The sequence below is a fragment of the Tympanuchus pallidicinctus genome, unplaced genomic scaffold (genome assembly GCF_026119805.1).
Source record: "Tympanuchus pallidicinctus isolate F22 unplaced genomic scaffold, pur_lepc_1.0 scaffold2, whole genome shotgun sequence".
Taxonomy (NCBI): domain Eukaryota; kingdom Metazoa; phylum Chordata; class Aves; order Galliformes; family Phasianidae; genus Tympanuchus; species Tympanuchus pallidicinctus.
In genome coordinates, this window is record NW_026294721.1 from 30,293,579 (window position 1) to 30,313,524 (window position 19,946).

Genomic DNA, 19,946 nt, shown 5'->3' on the forward strand with positions numbered 1-19,946 from the left:
CCACAAGAGCAGAATAAGCATTCATCAGTTATCCATTAGGGTAAGGAAGCAGTGTGTGGTTGCTGCTCATATTTTAAGGAATATATGGAGAAAAGAGGATTGGAAAAGGATGAAGACATTTTTTCAATCAACTCTTATGTTTTGCACAGTTACATTTTTACTCCATGACTACCTCTGACTTAGGAAAAAAAAAATTGAGTAGACTGAGGGATTTCACAATATATGCAGAAGGCCATGAGATGTGAGGTTGCCCCATATGAAAACAAAACGTGTAAATCCCAGAGCTGAAGCTCATGGGTTAAGGTCATTGTATGCCCTGTCAGACAACCGAGGAAAGGTCATGTCCCATGTGATGATTACATTTCAGGGCATGTGGTGGTAGGGTGGAACTGGCATTGCACAGGATTTTTATTTTTTTTTTTTAAAGCTAATGGCAGTCTTTTTTCTTTTTTATATGTACTTGGGGGCACGTGGAATACTTGAGGAAATAACATGACTTATTAACAAAAGCTGAAAACAACAAAGCAGAAGACAGAAAGGAGTAAGTGATTAAAGCCTATGTACTCAGTTGCATATGGTTTGCAGCACCATTTAGTTGCCATTTTGATCACATACAGCAATGCTGGTATGCTGCAAGTTCCCTGCTGTTATTCCTGCAGACCACTGCCTTGCACAAACTATTCCTGATCAAAAATACCAAGCAGTCTGTCAGATAACTTGATTTCATGGTGGCTGTAAGAAATGTACTCAGTGCTTCTCATGCTCTTTGATACCAGTCAGAGTGCACTCAATTTTTTCTAATCATTTTGATACTTAACTATTCATAAATTGATTGATTGAAGTCAATTTTTACCTCACTACCTCACGTTTTCTACTACTGGAGCTCTGCTGGCTTGCTCTAAATTTGTATGGAATGAAATCAGAAGCCAGTGTTTTATTTAGGAGAAAACAATAAACATGAATACTAATTTCAAAGCAGAAAGCTGCATTTCAGCTGTGAAACAAGATTTGAAGCAGTTCTTGCTAGTTAACACTGTCTTCTGTAGCAATGGGTAAGTATTTGATGGATTTGTGTTATTCTCTACTATTGTAAAAGTATTTAAATGAAAAATTTTAGTTTTGGTGTATAAAAGGTGATGGATTGCAGAAAAGATATAGCATAATGGATCAATCATCATAGAGAGTTCAAAGTTCCAGTTGAATTCCCTGCAATAGAATGAATGTAATGATTTATGTACTTTTCCAAAGTGTTTTGTCTCTGAATTGTATAGCATATTGAACTTTATTTTGTTTTTACCACTGCGCTTACCAATATTTAACTGGCCAACACAGAAAGATGAAAGAAAATTGACTTCTGACTTTTCTCCTGCAAGAAAGGAAATTGTCTTGCCTTCAAGGATAAATTATAAGCAACAAGCAACACCAGTGAACACTGGTTAGCTGAAGCTTGCCTGATCTGCTCAAATGTGAGGCATTATCTTTCAGAGCTGCTGTCTTGCTGTGATTTCAGTAAAGAACATGCCGTCCATTTAGTCTAATTTCTATCTTAAATGATTGCTGAGCAAAACATCTTATCGGGATTGTTGACTGTCAGGCATCTGTCTGTCCAAAGGCTGCTTTAAAGGGTGCAAAAAAAGATGCCTCTGTGCCAAGAAACTCTTATATCTGTATTAGCACTGCAGTCTAGCTTAGGTTTCATCTACTTTAAACATAAATACCAAAATATATCAGCAGAGAAGTTGATAAGAATTTTTTTTAAAGATAGTGTAACCTATAGAAGTGCTTCTTATTTTTAGGTACATCTTTATGTAGATGGGATGCAGAGCACATCATACAAATGAGAGATACCTATATCTCCTGACATAAAAAGTAAAATACACAAAATTTATGGTGTTGGTTGTAGTGGATTGACTGACTCATTGGAATAGTGAGAACTGCTGATTTGTATTACATCTGATTGCATTTGTTTTTCTTAGCAAGCATTTATAATTTTGATTTAAAGAAAAATAAATGGAGAGACTGGCTTTTCCAAAGCCCTTTTGTATTTATTTTGAATTACGTGTTTTTACCATAATGCGTACTGTCCATAAGCTTCAGATTAAATGCTTGCTAAAAATAGTCTATAAATTTAGTTATAGGAGTGGAAGATACTTTCTCTTCCTGGGTCTTTTGATTTTCTGCATGCACTACTTATGTTTTTATGTTTTCTACCTATAAAGATGAACTATGTCTAACTAAAGTTTAAAATCTTGCCAAAGTTTAAAAACCTCAAAGTGTTACATAATGTTATTGCTGGTACAATATGTTCTGGGGAATTTAGATGTGTTACTTTGTCACAACACTCTGTTAATATTTAAATTAGTAAAGTTAAGTGCTACTAGCTAGCACTGTTGTTATCATAATAAAATCATAGCCAAAATGTGATTATCATTGCTGTGTTCAAAAAACACTCCTTTGAGAAGGTGCATACAGTAGTTATTTAGAGCAGTCTTATATTTGACTCCCTTAATGGGCTCGTGAGAGACAAGGTAATTTCACCTGATGATTGTTATATTGCCAGTTCTCAACTTTTCCCTGGAGAGCACGGAAGAAGTTGCGGTGTTGTAAGGCACGGAAAGATCAAACTACCTGAGAAGCAGTGCTGCAGAGGGCCTCCTCACCAGGATGCCAGGTTGGCAGTTCCTTCCATCCAGCTACAGCAAGTTAACTTCTCTCAGTAGGTAGCAGCGCTCCTGGGGTAGGGGTTTGCAGCTGAGGAGGCTGCAGCCTGGCTTGTTGTGCTGAGCAGCCCACAGGCAGGCAGGGGAGTGCTGAGGGTTGGAGACCATGGAATCCTTCCTGTTCTTTGTGACACATCTGAGCTGCACACGCTGCTATGGAAGCAACGCAGCCTCAGATTTGTCTCTCATTAGCCAAGAGAAATAGTTGTGTGCTGCCAGTTCCTCCTTTTTGATTTTACCACTCTTTTTCTTTAACATGAGAGGAATTTTAGTTTCTGTAGAGAATTAAAGTTTCTCTGTGGACACTGAAGAAATGGTGACCTACAGGACTGTAAAATTACTTGGCTGTTCAATATTCACACTTTCCAATATTCAGTCAATATTCACGCAAAAGAATATTCACACTTTCCAATGAGATTTGAGGGATTTTTCAGGAGTTTCGGGAAATTTTCAGGGGTACAAGTGCAAAGCTACATAGTTGGTCTGTTCATTTGCAGCATATGAAATTGGTGTCACAAACTTGAGTTCGTTGGATTGATCGGATGAGTGAGTGTGAAAAAGTCTTCTAGCATTGATCAGTAAGGCTCTTAAATGTAGCATGGGATTGGCATTTGCATCTAGTAACAGAAAGGAAATTTAAGATGGGAGAAGACACATCATGAAGTGTTTACTGTTTATTACCCTGGTTGTCTGTCTCAGTGACAAAAATCAGATAACTGCTAAATTGAGTTTACAATTCTTGAACAGTTTTCTGGTCTGTTATGTTAGACACTATGTTACGTAGACACTAAATCACAGGATATTCTGTGAGTGTGTCACAGCTTCAGAGGCAGAAAGGCAAAAGATGAAAGAAAACAGGTTCATCTGCTAGTTTGTTTACATTTGGGAGGGAAAAAGGAGAGTTCCTGGTGCAACTGTTGTGTTAATCATTTTAATAAATATTTGGGTAATGTACAGGCTAAGCAGCTAAGATGCTGCTCTTGAATCTCTTCAAGAAAAGAAGGCAACTGATAGCAAAACCTAGCTAAGAAACAGCCCATGCAGGTGCTCGTTTCTGATCCTGAAGCCCCATAGAGTCTTTTATCATAAGCCTCAAGTAGAAAAGAGGCTGCCCTTGAATTCTTGTGTCTACAAGCTCAATAGCCACTAGCAAATCTGGCATAGTTTTTGCATGGTTGTTTTTTCTTTCTCTTTAGCTGTTTCTACACTTCACGAGGATCTGCTGAGCCTTATTAGGTTGAACAGAGAAGCAGTGGAGAGGCAGTATTAGTGCCACATGTTCAGATGGACAGAATTAGATAAAAGGCTGATAAAGTGATTACTTACTACGTTTAATTGCATAAGAAGGAAAAGATTTGATAGATCAGCTTAAAGAAGAAATACTTTCATAGTGAACTGCCCTAAAATGGGACAGGATAGAATCTGGGGCCAGTTGCATGTTTTGTGTCAGGTATCAAAGCACAGAGCGTTGAGCTGAGGGCCTGTGAGAGTAAACCAAAAAGAGGAGGCACTGCAGCTTCCCTGCATGCCAGGACTTTGACCCTTTGTCCTGCTCCTAGCATCTCGAGCAATCTGACAGAACAACACAGATAAAGTAACTTGTGCAGCATTCTTATGCATGTCAGCCCTTGTTTCACTGGCTCCACATGGGCCCTGGGCAGCCTGGTCTAGTATTAAATGTGGAGGTTGGTGGCCCTGCATGTGGTGGGGGGTTGGAGCTTCATGATCCTTGAGGTCCCTTCCAACCCTGGCCATTCTGTGATTTTTTTTTTTTTTAAATTTTTTTATTTTTAGGTTTTTCTAGGAAGTACAAGTCACTGGGTCTTGCCTCCTTAGGCATTGTGAAAGAAGTTTGCACATGATAGGAATGAATACCGTGGTGTTTTGGGTGTATTTCCAAACAAAGCACACAGAACATTTTCTACCTTGAAGGCGTTGGGGCGGAATTCAGAAGCTTCTTTGTACACGTGATTCTTGTGTTGACATTTTGTGTTAAGCTACCAATTTTTTAATAGCACCGCACCTCACAAATTCTAAACTTGACAGAACAAGGCAACATCTGAGACGAGTGGTATCACTTACATTTTCCTAGAGGTTCTCAGCAGTCTACTTTGAGCTTTTTAGCTGTCACTTCACTCTTAGAAATGTATGATTGTATGGGATGTATAGCAACTTGTAGAGCAGATTCTCTTCTTGCTGGGTGAGAAATGAGCTCTTTTAGGTTTTTGAGGTTGTCCATCTGTATACAAGGTCTTTTCCAGCCAATGTGTCAAAGTTGCAGCATGAGGTCTCTGGCTGGTGGGGAAAGGGGCTCAGACCGAGGTGGTTAGAAGCCCACATTCAAGCAACTTAATGAGAGAGCACAAGCTAAGCTGGCCCATTTGGTATAAAAGAAAATTCAGACATCAAGACTAGCTGCATAATCTGGTGTCGTGGTAGGGAGCTGTCAGTGTATTACTGTAAGCAGTACACAGAAGAAAGCATTTGTTACTTCCATTGATGTAATGGCCCAGTTAGTGTCCATCTATGAGCTTCACCAATGGGGGGCTTATCTGTGAGTCCTCTGCCTTAGACATGCCACGAAGATCATACAGTTCACAAAGCATCTCAGCATATCATGTAGTATCTGCTATACTACAGGCAGTAATAGCTGATCAGTAGAATTATCATAAATCAAAATATGTTTATGCAATTAGATTGCCTATGATCTTTACTGAAAGCAGTTGAAATTTCTGTGTTGCCTGTAGTTCTGTATTTTCAAGATCAATCGATGAATCACGACCACTGCTGTATCATGCTATAAAGGTCCTGGAGGTAGAAGGAGGAGATTAGTTTCAGAAGAGGAGAGTAGACTATGGATCAGTTCCCTGATGTCTGCTGTGCCCCAGAGGTGAGTCAGGTCACCACCTCTGGATCCTGTTAGCCTCTTTCCATAGAAAGCCTTAAGTCACCCCTTTCTTTTTGCTCCATGGGTCTTTTAAATTGCAGGGATTTGTGATCTCTGCTCCTCTAACCTGGACCAAACAGGGCTTGCATCCCTAGCAGGCTGGAGGTACACCTCTGAGGCTGCTGGAACATCCTGCTGTCTCTGAAGATTCACCTGAGGTTACAGGAGTCTGGAACTTAATCTGTCCCACTGAGTTTGCAGAGGAGCACGATGACCTTCAGCATAGCCTACCACACCTGCACCTTCACTTGTGATCTCTGCTCGTGATCAGTTGGCAATACAACCACTCACACCAGGGCACTGCATCCAGAGAGGGTGAGTGTGTGGGTGTGTGAGGAGTGGTGGGGCCTGGGCTTGCTGATATTGTCGGATCCAACAGGTCGGGCAATCATTTGCAAATCCAGCAGGCTGTTGCACGTGTTAAGAAAAAGCACGTGTCCTCTCTCTTATTTTGTTTTCCAGTCAGCATGACTAAGCATGTAGTCTTTGGTCACTGTTCACTGAAAGCCGTTCCAACAGATCAATGAGTACCCAGATTGTAAAAATTAAGGAGTCCGAGGAGCAGATGGAGCCACAGATTGACAGCATATGTTTCTTAAGCAGCTTGCAAATAATGTGTCTTGATACATCAGCTGAGCTCTAAGGAGCGTTAACAATATAATTCAGCAAAGACTTTGTGTTCTCATCACCTTGCCATTTTGAGTTCAGGAGCTGCTCGCCCCTTCTCCTTGCTCCCACAGTGCCCCTGAGGGCTGTAGATTTGGAAGGCAGCTTCCCAGAGAGGAGGGAAGAGGGACGAGCTTCCAGGCAGGGCTTGTGCCTTCTTTCCATGACGCTGAGGCTATGAAAAGGGTGCGATGAGCGTGACAAAGGGTCTGGGAAAACAATAAGCTGTAAAGATCTCAGCAGATGGGTGGTTTGCTTTCTTGCTGGCACATTAGATGTAAGGGGTGGGACTCCGAGCTCAGCAGCTTGGCTAAATGCTAGAGCTGAGCGCTTACAGAAGCACTTTGTAAGACCAGCTTCTGGGGCATTGGACAGGACTGTGCTATCAGCAGCTTGAATCAGCACCTGTGGGAGCAAGATTCAAAACAGACGTGCCAGCCAACATGAGCACAGCGGGCAAAGTAAGCGGAGTGTTTTTTTAGGAAAAGTTTCTTTGCTGCAGCTGAGAAATGTATTTTAAATGTAGTTTCTTTGCAAGGACACCATAAATACTGATGGGGTGCTATAAATGATAATTTAGGAGAAAACTGGTGCAGTAGAGCTGCTTTTCCTTGCAGACCACTGTGCTGTCCTAGGAAATGGCTGCTAGGCTCTTCAAGGCAATAATTTCAATTTATTTAAATACTGAGGCAACATAAGCTAATGACATTAGAGCAAGAATAAAGCTAATTTCAAGTTCCGATTATATATTATATAATATATAATGTAGTAAGTATTCAGACAAATAAATGTATTTATCAGCTGCATCACTTTCCCTTCTGAGATCTTGGGCTGATTCTAACTTTTTCTAGCTTTTTTACATTTCGTGTAAGTTTATTAACAGTTTGTCATCTTTAGAAAACGTTGTGTTAAATTTTAGGGTGTAATTATGCGTATGTTAAGACCATCAAGCAGAGGTAAATTCACCAAGTTCAGTTCTCTGTTCAGCCTTTGCCTGAGCATGATAGGGCGTTGTGGTGGAGTTACCACACTTTGTTTTCAGTGTATTTTTCTTTGAGGCAGTATGCAAGTTACCTTGCAGTTTATGTGACCATGTTACATAATCCTCCTCTCTAAAAGGGTGTGTTTCTACAGCTTGCTTTTCTTCTGCTGTCATGATTTTTAAGGTCAAGGTAGAAAACACGAGTAGAAAAAAAATATGCTGTGACTCCAGTTAGTGCTTGTCATATAGATCAAGTGTGCTGTTGGCTCATCTGGGGAACTCTGTTACAGCCGATAAAAGCTCACAGTCAGCCATCAGAACACAGCCTAATTAACCAATGCCTGACTGTATGAGAGATTCATTTGCTCTTAGAGATCCACAGTTATTGGCTATCTTTGCTCTTACAAACATTGCACAGGCTTTGTGTTTGCAAATTGTGAATTCATTAGTGAGCGATGTGCAATAAAGTCCTTTTTCTCTTTTTGGGGAAGTTTCCTTGAAAATGTTGCCCTTTAAAATGTGGTCTTGCTTCACTTGTAATTATGTTTTTTTTACAGGAAGCATTGGGTTTAGTGCAGACCTCTCATGCCTCTTTTTCAAAGCTCTTGCTCTTTCCCACTTTACATCTGGCTACTGAAAGTGCACTATTTTACACTGCAGGTCTGTTAATTCTTAGTACTTGCTTTCCTCATTACCAGTTTGCATTTTGTTGCTAGACATGCCTGTTTTTACTTAGCTAACTTTTCATATCAAAGCTTTTTATCATTTTTTCCCAGAAGCATGCAACACGGTGTCGCACTGCATGGCAGGGTCCCAAGTCACACAGGATACTTAGGTACATGCTGAACTTCTGGAGTCATAGACTTAATTCTCTTCTGTTTTGGTCTTAAGATAATAGCACCTGAGCACTTGCAGTTTGTACATCTTACTTAAGGGAAATGTCGAAAAATCTTATTCCATGGCCTTTAGCTGTGCAAAGTTCTGTGATGAGAAGACCCCACCAAAAAGGAACAGGAACAAATAATGGGGACAGAGATATGAACAAAGTCAGACATGATCTTGGTGGCAAAAAAACCCTGACTGTTGTATTTTTAATTTGTTTCCTAGTTTTCACTCTTCCCCAGAAATGAATTGAAATTCTGCATGTACAGATGTTAAGAATCTTATTGTGTTGACATTTTCATTGCAAGGGCTTCTCCCTTTTCCTTTGCTCTTTTTTCAGGTTATTAAATGCAAGGCAGCAGTATTGTGGGAAGCAAATAAACCATTTTCTCTTGAGGAAGTGGAAGTTGCCCCACCAAAAGCACATGAAGTTCGTATTAAGGTATTTAAAGTGTTTTTTAATAGAAGTGTTATGAATTGCATTTAATGTTGCTTAGCCAATTATTTCTGTAGACTCATAGGACGTGGTCTTGAAAAGTATTCAGTAGGTAAATAGTTGCTATTCAGTGAGCTCCTCTGCAATATGTTGCAAGTCATAAATCCAATCATGCCTTTTTTTAAGAAGGCTTTTTTTGTTTGTTTTGAACTTTTCTGCCTTGCTTTTGGATACGTGCTGGGAAATAGCACTGGGTGCTTCCTTTATGATCTGGGTGTTGAGTATCTGTTACACTTCATACTGTTGCTTTAGAGCAGTTTTAAGTGTTGTATGTGTGAGGAGAACCCCTACGTGGGGTCAACAACTGCACTTGTCAGAATAAAAGTTGTTAAGGCATATTTAAAACTTTCAAAACAAATACAACTGCTGAATGCAAGAAAAGACAAAATGTGCTGTTAAATGTTATGTATGGCTGAAATTTTATGTATTTTTTTTACATGTGTAATGTATGCATGTATAAAAATATTATAAGTGATCATATATCATATGTAATTACAAGTAATATTGTACTACCACATAATAAAAATTTTAACATTTTAAAATTGATTTAAATTACATGATAAATATTTATATAGAAATGTTATTTAATTCAATACTTTTCTATTTATATGGTACTGAGATTTTATATCTATGTGTAAATATAAAAATAAGAATTGATTCTATTCTGTTCTTCACCTGTTGTTCTGCCCAGCAATCAGTGGGACTCCTGATGGGAAGGGCTGGCACAGCACAGCACAACACTCACAGAGGAGTCTTGCTTTGTAAATTAGAGACATGCAAACAATGAAGATTAGGAGTTGAGCAATTAAATCTTTTTACCCTTAGTTTTATTGTGTGCATATGTAACTTTGGAGAGAAGCAAGGGACTGCTCCAAACATATGACATAATGTACATGCACGATGTGACATAGTGAATTGCTGAAGCATTCTCACCCTTCTTCTAAACCAGATTGTAGCCACGGGGATCTGTCGCTCTGATGACCATGTGGTGACTGGTGCACTGACTATGCCTTTTCCAATCATCCTTGGGCACGAGGCAGCTGGCATTGTAGAAAGCGTTGGGGACAAAGTAACTTCATTAAAGCCAGGTATGAAACAGAACTGAACACAAAATCTGTGCTGAGTTTTCAGGCTCCTGTTTAAGTTGAAGCCTATTATGTGTGAATACTTGCATTGCAGAGGACTATCTATGTAATTCACTTTTAACACCTCTGTACTTCAAGTGTCTTTGTTTTTACTGGTCGCAAGTATGAAGTCTATTCAAAGCAGGTCAGTACATATAATAAGTTGTATTAGAGATCTCTGCTTCAACAAAAATGTCTATTTTAAATTTCAATTATAGCCCTAGCTGCTTTTTCTCATAAGTTTTGGTTCCAGAACTTGATGCATCACTCTGTTATGTATGTTTCCAGGTGAGCTGAAACAAGCAGCACAGGCTTGTGCATACACACACCACCCCACCTACCTCTGAGTTCTGAGGGAAATGGGGGGAAAAAGCTCCAAGACCTGCAAAGTTCATTTAGCAGAATGATTACTAAGCCTGGATGTTGTGCATGTATATGCATTTTGTGTTCTGTAGGTCACTTTCCACCACTTAGTGGAAATCAAACTGACTTTGAACATGTGAAGTATCGGCCACATATCAGAACTGTCAAATCACAAATTGACCTGCAGCAGAGATTAGCAATTTAGGGATTTATCATACTTTGTTGCTGTGGGAAATGGTAAAAGATTGCACTGAGAACACAGGTTACTTTGTTAATTGGCATCATTGTACTAAAGAATTAGAGATGCCTTACCTTGCACGCATTGCTGCTTCTCTGATAATTACTTTAAATAAGATGACGATTCAGGAGAGCGAGCAAATTAATGCTTAACTTATTTCCTATTTCTACAAACAGTTTACAGTTCTCTTATCTTAACATGCCAACCTCCTGTCCTAGAAGATGTCAGTTTTTATCTCAGTTTCCTCACCTGTGCATTAGTAAGTAGCAGATGCGAAAAACTGCTGAATGAATACTTTGTGAATGGCAGTAGCTTTGAAGATTTAAGGCATAGCTCAGTTTCACATCTGTGAAAGACACACAGGATTTTGTGTGTTGAAAGCTGTTGTCAGAAGTACATTAATGATGTCTACTATGTCAGAGGGAGGCAGTGGAAGGAAATAAGTTCAGCACTGCACTCCTACTGCACATTTTTTTTAGGAATTAAAAGTACTTGTTTCATGTTTTTACCTGAACGCTTCTTGTGTCTGTTTGTTTAATCATTACTGTTTTCTTCCTAGGAGACGCAGTTATTCCACTCTTTGTTCCACAGTGTGGGGAGTGCAAATCTTGCTTAAGCACCAAGGGCAATCTGTGCAGTAAAAATGAGTGAGTTTCCTAGATTACTTGCAACTCCTATTTGATTTTAACTTACACAAGACTGACCATATATGATAGATCTCATTTACCATTATGTCTGGTTATTTTTCAAACAGCCTTTCTTCTGCTTCACCTACTGGAAGAATGGCTGATGGCACCACTAGGTTTACCTGTAAAGGGAAAGCAATTCATCATTTCATTGGTACAAGTACGTTCACTGAATATACAGTAGTACATGAAACTGCTGCAGCCAAAATTGATTCTGCGGCTCCTTTGGAAAAAGTTTGTCTGATTGGCTGTGGATTTTCAACTGGTTATGGGGCTGCTCTGCAGACTGCCCAGGTAAACACTGTAGGTGTTTCTGCTCTGTTCAGAATTGTGTGGCCTGTAAGCAAGGCGTCAGCATGGCAGCCAGCAGGCATATGTTCTTTTTGCTGTGTTCAGGGTGGAAAGATGATATTAGTTCTTTGCCTTCCTCAGTTCCTCTAAGGTATTTAGAAGTCTTCAATAGAAAATCCAATAAAAAAACCTCATTGCAGTTGGCTATGTTTTTTTTATATACCTCTAGCTTTCTCAGTCCTCAAAAAATGTTATGACAGAGACAACATATGTTATTGTAACTTCAGGCTTCTTTTATTCTGAGACTTTACATAGTATATTCAAAGAATCTGTAGCAGTACATAGATGTGGCTTTTTACAGCTGTGACTTTTCACTATTTCCAGTGGAGTGACACTACGGATCTTAATGCCATTGAAATATAGAGCAGCATAAAAATAATCTGTCTATAAACTTGAAGCCGAATGCGGTAATGAAGATCTAGTCTTAGAAATGTATTCTAGGGATAATTTATCTTAGTTGCGTGTAGGATTATATCAGTGTAGCTGGCTACTGCACTAGTACATATGCATTAGCAAATGTCTTCTCAACAGGTGATCTAATATACAAGAAGTAGATTAGGTGAGAATATATCGAAAGTAAGAAAATGCAATGTCATTACATGGGCTGTAACAGGATGCCATGTTAATATAGGTAGAAGCAGGCTCCACCTGTGCTGTCTTTGGCCTCGGCGGAGTCGGCCTCTCTGTTGTCATGGGCTGCAAGGCAGCTGGAGCATCCCGCATCATTGCCATCGATATCAACAAGGACAAGTTTGCCAAGGCCAAGGAGCTGGGAGCCACTGACTGCATCAACCCTAAAGACTTCAAGAAGCCCATTCATGAAGTGCTGACAGAAATGACTGGTGAGGGTGTGGACTACTCCTTTGAGGTCATCGGCCGTATTGAGACCATGGTATGCAAACAAAAGATGTGGTCAAAAGAGGCATTAACTCATTAGCTGACTTTTCTCTAACCCACTAAGTACCAGTAGTGAGGAGCAGAGAGCTGCCAGTAAAGTGCTAAGTTAACTTGAAGCCTGTTAAGCCTGGCTATCAGCCAGCAAGATGCAGGGACAGAAGCATACTCAAAAACTTCAGAAAAGGATCTTAAGTGTAAATTCTAATAGGAAAGGAATCCAAGCAGGGTGACTCATTTTTACACATGTAAACTCAACATTGTCTATCCAGCAGTGTCTTATCACTAATAAGACAAAATTGGAAAACAGAACAAGCTAAAATATGAGTGGATAAAATGGTGTTAGCTACTGAAACACTTTTGGAAACGCAAGCTGATCCCTGACAGAAGGAATCAAGGTTCTGAGCCCTGAAGGCAAGACTTGCATGACACTGGCATGTCCCTCTGTTTTAAATGCAGACTGAGGCCTTGGCCTCTTGCCACAACAACTATGGAGTCAGCGTGATTGTGGGAGTGCCCCCTGCAGCACAGAAGATTAGTTTTGACCCCATGCTTCTCTTCAGTGGTCGCACCTGGAAAGGATCCGTCTTTGGAGGTGAGGACTTGGAAAGATGTGATTGGGCTGGCTTGTGAAACTTGTCTATTAACTTGAATCAAAGGGAGTGGATTATTGATAGCTGGACATACTACTGATAACTAATATGCTAATAAAGTAGCACGAAGAATCCCTGAAGGAACTACTATCAAATGGTTACTGAAGAGCAGAGGAGAGAGAGAGAAAAACAGAGAGAAAGGCGGGAATGAGAGGCACAAAAATGTCAACATTAAGAGAAAAAAGAAAAAAAGAGGAGAGAGTGAAGGAAAAACAAAAAAGGCAGAGAGGAGAGGGCCCAGAAGGATGGAAAACAGACTGGTGCATGTAGAAGGAGTAGATAAAATGGATAAGAAAAAAGGAGTGAGAAGAAGAAAGATGTGGGCTAAGGACAAAGGGAGAAAAATAACATAAAAGGAGGAAAAAAAGATGGGAAGAACGAAGAAAGGAAGGAGAAAAGAAGAGAAAGGGAAAAGAAAATGAAAGACAGAAAAGCGCAAAAGTGGAAGTTATTAAGAAAGGCTGGGCAAGAAAGAGGTAAGAGCAGAAAAGACAAATGAAGAGAAAAAGAGAAGGAAGAACAGGGATCAAAGACAGAGTCGGGAACTGCAAAGAACATTCAGATCAGACCAACCTGCTTACCAGGTTAAGCCCCAGCAAGCTGCCATCACTCACAATTGCTCTCTTTTCTGAGCTTTTCCAGAGGATTTTCACACTCAGTGAAAACAAAACTAAAAGAACTAGAAGACAGAGGAAGCTTATTACAAGAGCGGGTTTTCCCTTTTGCAACCCGTTCCTCTGATGCATTCAATAGACACCTGACTAAAAGAGGAAAAGACAAATTAGGTTATTCTGAGAGAGGATCCTGTTATAATGGATAGAAGCAGTGCCAGATAAAGCCTAGAAAAAACAGGCAATCCCTCCTGCTGCCCTATTTTGTTCCTATTAAGTTTCTAGTCACCAACAGAAATATCAGCGCTGTAGTTTTTTTGTGTGTGATTTAGGGAATTGAGGCATCAATAAACAGGATGAAGCAGTACTAAGGCATGTACAATCAACGAATATACAGATGTTATCATTAAGAAATGTACAGGAAAGTTAGGCTAAGTAAGATTATTACAACAGGAAAATAATAAATGGAAAATGCTTACCAATGTTCTAGGCTCACAATATTCTCCACAGGAAGTAATCTCTAGGAAGAGATCCTTCCCCCCTGGCAGTCAGCTCTTAAATGGGAACTAGGAGAGGTGGAGTCTGGCTCCAGCCCTTCCGGCAGCATAGGTGAATTGCCTTCAGCTGTGCTCCTGTGGCTGACTCATGGCCTCAGGTGGTCAATCAGAGGTTCAGGCTGTGATTCAGCAGTTCCCATACAAGGAGAGTGTGGGGGGTGTCTTTATCTTTTAAGACTCAAATGTCAGAAACGTAGACTTGTACCAGTACAGTATTTATTTGCTTGGTGTGTATGTGTTGGTCATACACACTCCACTCCACTGTGGACTAGCTACACTTAGTACAGCACTTCCTCTTGGCAGTCTGTATTACAAAGGTCAAGTTGTACTGCAGTATTTCATCATGCTATGCTGCTGTAGAAAGTTTATCTAAGAATTTAAGCCCCTGTAAGTTTTATCTATTTTGAGTAGCGTTTAATGGTTCATTATCCATTGTCTGTGGTTTTCTTTCAGGTTGGAAGAGTAAAGATGCAGTGCCCAAACTGGTTGCTGATTACATGAAGAAAAAGTTTGTTTTGGATCCATTAATAACCCACACTCTTCCTCTCGCTAAAATTAATGAAGGATTTGATCTGCTAAGGACAGGAAAGAGGTAAACACTGCTTAATTTTATCTTTAAGAATCTTAACTTTAAGAACTGCACAGTGAGACAGAGCGTGACTGACTTTGTGACAGAGAATGATGAAAGCAATCCACAGTGCCCATTACTCTTGGCCACAATAGTATGTGTCCGCGAACAGCTGCTGTAGTAACAAAAGATAGCAAAGTTTTAGATTTTGAAATGTATTGGGTGCTTTATTTCTTTCCAGCAGAATTTTTAGATTCTGCTTCCTGTCTGATTTGAGCAAAGAGTCCTTGTGGCAGAGGGAGAAAAGCTCTCACAGAACAGCAAGTCAGCACCCATTGGAAAAGAGCACGCAAGGAAACTGAAAACATCGACCTAGAAGAACATGGAAGCTAGGTCTATCACATCTCAGGAAGTGCTTTAGGATGACAAATAGGAACATAGGAATAACCTATGTTTACTGGAAGAGCAACTTACCATTCATACAGTGAATTAGGGAACAGAGTCGCACTGCAATTAGTCCTAAATTCACTGGGTAGTCGCTTTGGAGCTTTTCAAAAGGGAAAGTAGTTTGTGTATATACAGAACTAGTGCATGCTGACTTACAATTTGGCATTCTTCAAATATTTTGAGAGTTCAGCTCAGACAGTGTTTTTGTAGGATACTGAAATCAGGAATATCGTTTGCCAGAGATGTTTGATGAGATTCTCCATGGCAAAAATTGAAAATTCTCACTGGCAAAAGTGAGAAATATATCTATATATCTTAATATGTGTTCAGGCTACCCTTCTTGAAGGTTCTAGCTGTTGTTTACAATCTGGATAACTGCATTTATACTTCCTTTTCACTGCCAGTTGCTAGCATTTTAGGCATTACTCATTCTAATTACAAAAAGCATGTAGCAGATTTTTGCCCCTCATATTTTCTTTGAGATTTGTTCTCAGGTTCCAACTATTCAGCACTTAACTCCATTTTTTTTTTTTTTTTTTTTTTTTTTTTTACTGTCCTTATATCCGTTGTAACTGTTAATTGCACTGATTTTAGTTTTTAGTGTAACAAGCAGAGGAAGTGGTGAGGATGGGGATACCATTGCTTTGCTAAAGAACTGACAGTCAGTCTGAAGACAAAGACATTAACCCAGTCATTTATGAAGTGAAACATTTCAGTGGTTACTGGGTAAAACACTTGAGTGTTGACAACATATCATATAGAGTATGCAAGAACCACACTACAATGTACCTACAAAGTACCTATGGTTATTTAGCCAAAGTCATTAGAAAGTTGGGACTAGCTTTTAAACCATTGCAAGAAAGTGAATTACCACCTTTCCTGACTGCCTCTGCTCACTGTCCGTGTACATTAGGCCCACTACACTCTAGCAGGTGAGAGCCAAGACCTACCTGACCTAAAATTTCCAGGCCCCATCATCTATGCCAGAAATCAACATAACCTGCTTGAGAAAGGAGTCAGAGCAGAGCTAATTATTTCCTTGCATGCCATTTCTAATCAGCAAAAGAGAAACAAATAGCCTCAAAAAGTGAATGGGAATGCTCATAGCACGATGGTAGTTTTTAAGATTTATTGTGGCAAGTGTCTCTATGTTGACAGTCTATGTTTTGAACTCCTAAGAGAAAGAAAATGCTTTCCATTCTAGTGCTGAAGGTCCCACTATGGCGGCTTTCAGCTCTGCTCTCCCTTCTTTTTTCTCATTTGATACTGAGTGCATTTAGCTTGGTGGACTTTGCTCTCTTTGCATCTGCAGCAGGCTTTGTATATCTACTTTATCGTTTTACTAGAGCTAGGGCTGGGAGGGGAGGACTGCCCTGGCTGACAGTGATAGCCTGATTTTGTTCAGAGAAAATGGCAAAGTTTTGCAGATGTTGGCACAGGGCCCTTTCTCTAGTCACTAATTTATCATTTTATATTTCAGTATTCGCAGCGTCCTAGTATTGTAGCATTCTTGATGGCTCAGCAGCAGAACAAACTTCATTCTGCTCCAGTACAACTGATACGAATCAGACATTGCTGAAAAGTGTCACCACTGCCTTCGCTTAAAAGGATCATGCTCAGCATCCAGACTTCAAGCAAAGCACTTAGAATGGAAACAATCATCTTTCTTCCCATCTTTTGTTTTTTATTACCGCTGTCAAATTTCTCTTAATATCCAAAAATGATATTACAGCCTGTGCTGCTGGGGCAGGTGTTATGAAAGGTTTGTTTTCTGATCTTTAACTGTGAATACCAAGTGACAGGTGACAGTCTGCAAAAGATCAAACTAAGAATCTTACAGCTTTTTCTGCATTTGTAATCTGGAAACAGGAACAGAAGCTATTTCTACTTTACTATTTCAACTACCTTACTACAAAACCTGTTCTTCCTACATCTGATTGCACAGTAAAATGAAAAAAATCAGCTACTATCTAGCCTAAACTGCCACTAGTACAGCTCAGTACCATTCCAGTGCATCCCATCAGCTGCCAAAACAAATACGGAATCTTGCTGCTTTCTGCAACCTGGAAGTGTGGACAGAGGCACTTCTATCTTGGAAAATATGGCCTACGCAGACTAATCTTTTTAAGGAGATGATAGGACTACTGGAAGTGGCTAAGTACACAAAGGTAGACATACAGTACTTGCCCAGTAGCTGGGTAAAGGAGACTGAAATAAGGGGACAGAGAAAACAGTGTACGTCAGCTGAACAAGTCCTTGAGCAGCCCAGCAGGGTTAATGATTTGAAGACAGGTTTACTGAGAGATTAGACCTATCAGAAGGAGCTGCTCTAACATACATGCGTCTACTTAACTCAGCTTGCTCAGCAATTAAGACCCAAACATCAAGGATTTCTTCATGTGGCACTATCTGGGCAGTCAGGTCCAAAGACTTTTTGTGGACCGTAAAAGCAGTTTAAAGTGCATGCAAAGTCTATTTTTGCTGTCCTGAGTGCCCAGGGGTTTTAGAACATCAAGGGCTCAGGCAGCCATCAGCAGAAAGGCAGAACTTGATGATCACCAGGTAGATGTTGGGCTGAACCAGCTGGGCAGGTAGTGCGTGAGAACCAACAGCATGAACTGGATCGCTGACATATTTGTACAAAGAGGGGGAGCAGGCTTTCAATTTCTATGTAACTGATCCCTGTCTGTAATAATTCAGTAGAAACAAGAGGGGCATAATGTCTCAGTTCTCAGTGGCTTCTAATAAAACATTTTCTGTGGAGGCAAAGCTTTTCTGTATATGCTAAGACAAATCTTAATTTTGAGCTCAACAGAAGTAAAAAAAAGTTTGATTAAACCTACCTGGTGGGAACAGAAAGCAATTAATTGGCCACGAACACACTGATGTTTGGCTGAACTGGTAGGGCTGCGGAATGGGTTGCCCAGCTGTACTTCTACGGAGCAGAAGCCACTGTCCCAGCACAAGACTGCCATGCCTCAGGAGACTGCTACACCAGATGTCAGGCCCATTAGCACTGCCCTTCTGCACTGGGGATGCTAGAGATCACCTTTGGGTTGAAGAAGACCTTAAACATCATCTGGCTTCAATCCCCTCCTGTGGCCAAGGTTGCCCCCTACCAGATCAGGGCTCCATCCACTCAAACCCTGAACGCTTTCAATAATGGAGCATCCACAGCTTCTCTGGGCAGCCTGTTCCAGTAAGAAAGGAATTTACATCTATCATCCAACTTCAATCTCCCGTCTTTTAGTTTCAAGCTCTTTTCCCTTTGTCCTATCACTATCAGGGTGTGTAAAAAATCAGTCTTCTTCCTGCGCATAAGCACCCTTCATCTACTAGAAAACTGCAGTGAGGTTTTCCCAGAACCTTCTCTTCTCCAAGCTAAACAAGCCCAGCTCCCTCTCCCCTTCTTCATATGAGATCCAGCAGCTCTGCATCCCTCCTTTACTAGGGACACCATGCTTGGACGCAGTACTCCAGATGGGTCCTCACAAGAGCTGAGTAGAGGGAGACGATCACCTCCATTGTCCTGCTGGCTGCCCCTCTTTTGATGCAGCCCAGGGCACTGTTGGCTTTCTGGGCTGCAGGCACACACTACTGGCTCATGTCCAGCTTTTCATCCACCAGGACCCTTGTGTCCTTCTCAGCAGGGCTGCTCTCAATGGGCTCTTCTCCCAGTCTGTACACATATCTGGGATTACCCTGACCCCACTGCAGCACCCTGTACTTGATTTTGTTGCACTTAGGTTCTCATGGGCCCTCTTTTCAAGTCTGTCTAGGTCCCTCTGGATGGTATCCCTTCTTTCTGTTGTACCAACTGCACCACTCAGCTTAGTCTCCTCAGTCAATTTGCTGAGGGTGCACTTGATTTTACAATCTAGGCCATTGATGTTGAAGAGCACCAATCTCAAGACTGGCCCCTGAGGGACATGACTCATGACCAGCCTCCATCTAGACACAGAGCCACTGACCACAACCCTCTGGCTGTGACCATCCAACAGATTCTTTTTTCACCAAATAGTCCAGCCTCCAAGTCTATATCTCTCCAATTTAGAAATGAGGATATGGTATGGGACTGTATCAAAAGCTTTGCAGAAGTCCAGGTAGATTACATGGATTGCCTTTCCTTTATATCAACGGTTTACGGGCTGGTTCGGCCCGGTTCCGTGATGAGCGGGGCGGAGGGATCTGCAGATCCGTGCCTCTGGAAAAAAAGAAACAGGGGACCCCAAAATAATTAAAAACAGCGGCAACAATCTGAGGAGAAACAAACTAATTTACTAAATATATTATCGGAATGCAAGATAACACACTATAATACAATATAATCAGAATTGAAGCTAATAAATCAAATACAATGAGAGAGAGAATGTCTGAAAAGGTGGAAAGGCCTCACCACAACGCTGAGGTGAGATGCGCAGTCCAGTTGAGCAGCAGGGAGACGGGAGCAGCGCCCACGACGAAGGGCAGGCGAGAAAAGGGAAACTCCTTGCCAGGAGTTAAACCTCCTCTCCCTGACCGCAAGATCCCCTGGGGAATGTAGTTTTTCTTCTCTTCAGGGCAGGTACCCAGGACTTGAGCATTGACAGTTAAAGTCCCAGTGCCCCACATGATGTTATGATGTGGAATACTGAAAGCCAAAAATCACAAAACCATGACACTTTATCAACCACTGCCATCACTTTATCACAGAAGGCCACCAGATTGGTCAGACACAATGTGCCCTTAGTGCATCATAGAATCCTTATAGTTGAACATGGA

At 40.7% G+C, this 19,946-nt stretch overlaps 1 protein-coding gene across 1 annotated transcript; it reads left to right on the forward strand.

Moving 5' to 3' along the window:
- Nucleotides 1-6,652: 6,652 nt before the first annotated feature.
- On the forward strand, nucleotides 6,653-17,954 carry LOC128080512 (alcohol dehydrogenase 1). Its single transcript, XM_052682849.1, has 9 exons — nucleotides 6,653-6,794; nucleotides 8,538-8,639; nucleotides 9,643-9,781; nucleotides 10,978-11,065; nucleotides 11,173-11,398; nucleotides 12,087-12,347; nucleotides 12,809-12,944; nucleotides 14,624-14,762; nucleotides 16,666-17,954. The coding sequence occupies exons 1-9, from the start codon at nucleotides 6,777-6,779 to the stop codon at nucleotides 16,688-16,690; spliced, it is 1,134 nt and encodes a 377-aa protein (XP_052538809.1). The 5' UTR covers nucleotides 6,653-6,776; the 3' UTR covers nucleotides 16,691-17,954.
- The last annotated feature ends 1,992 nt before the right edge of the window (nucleotides 17,955-19,946 follow it).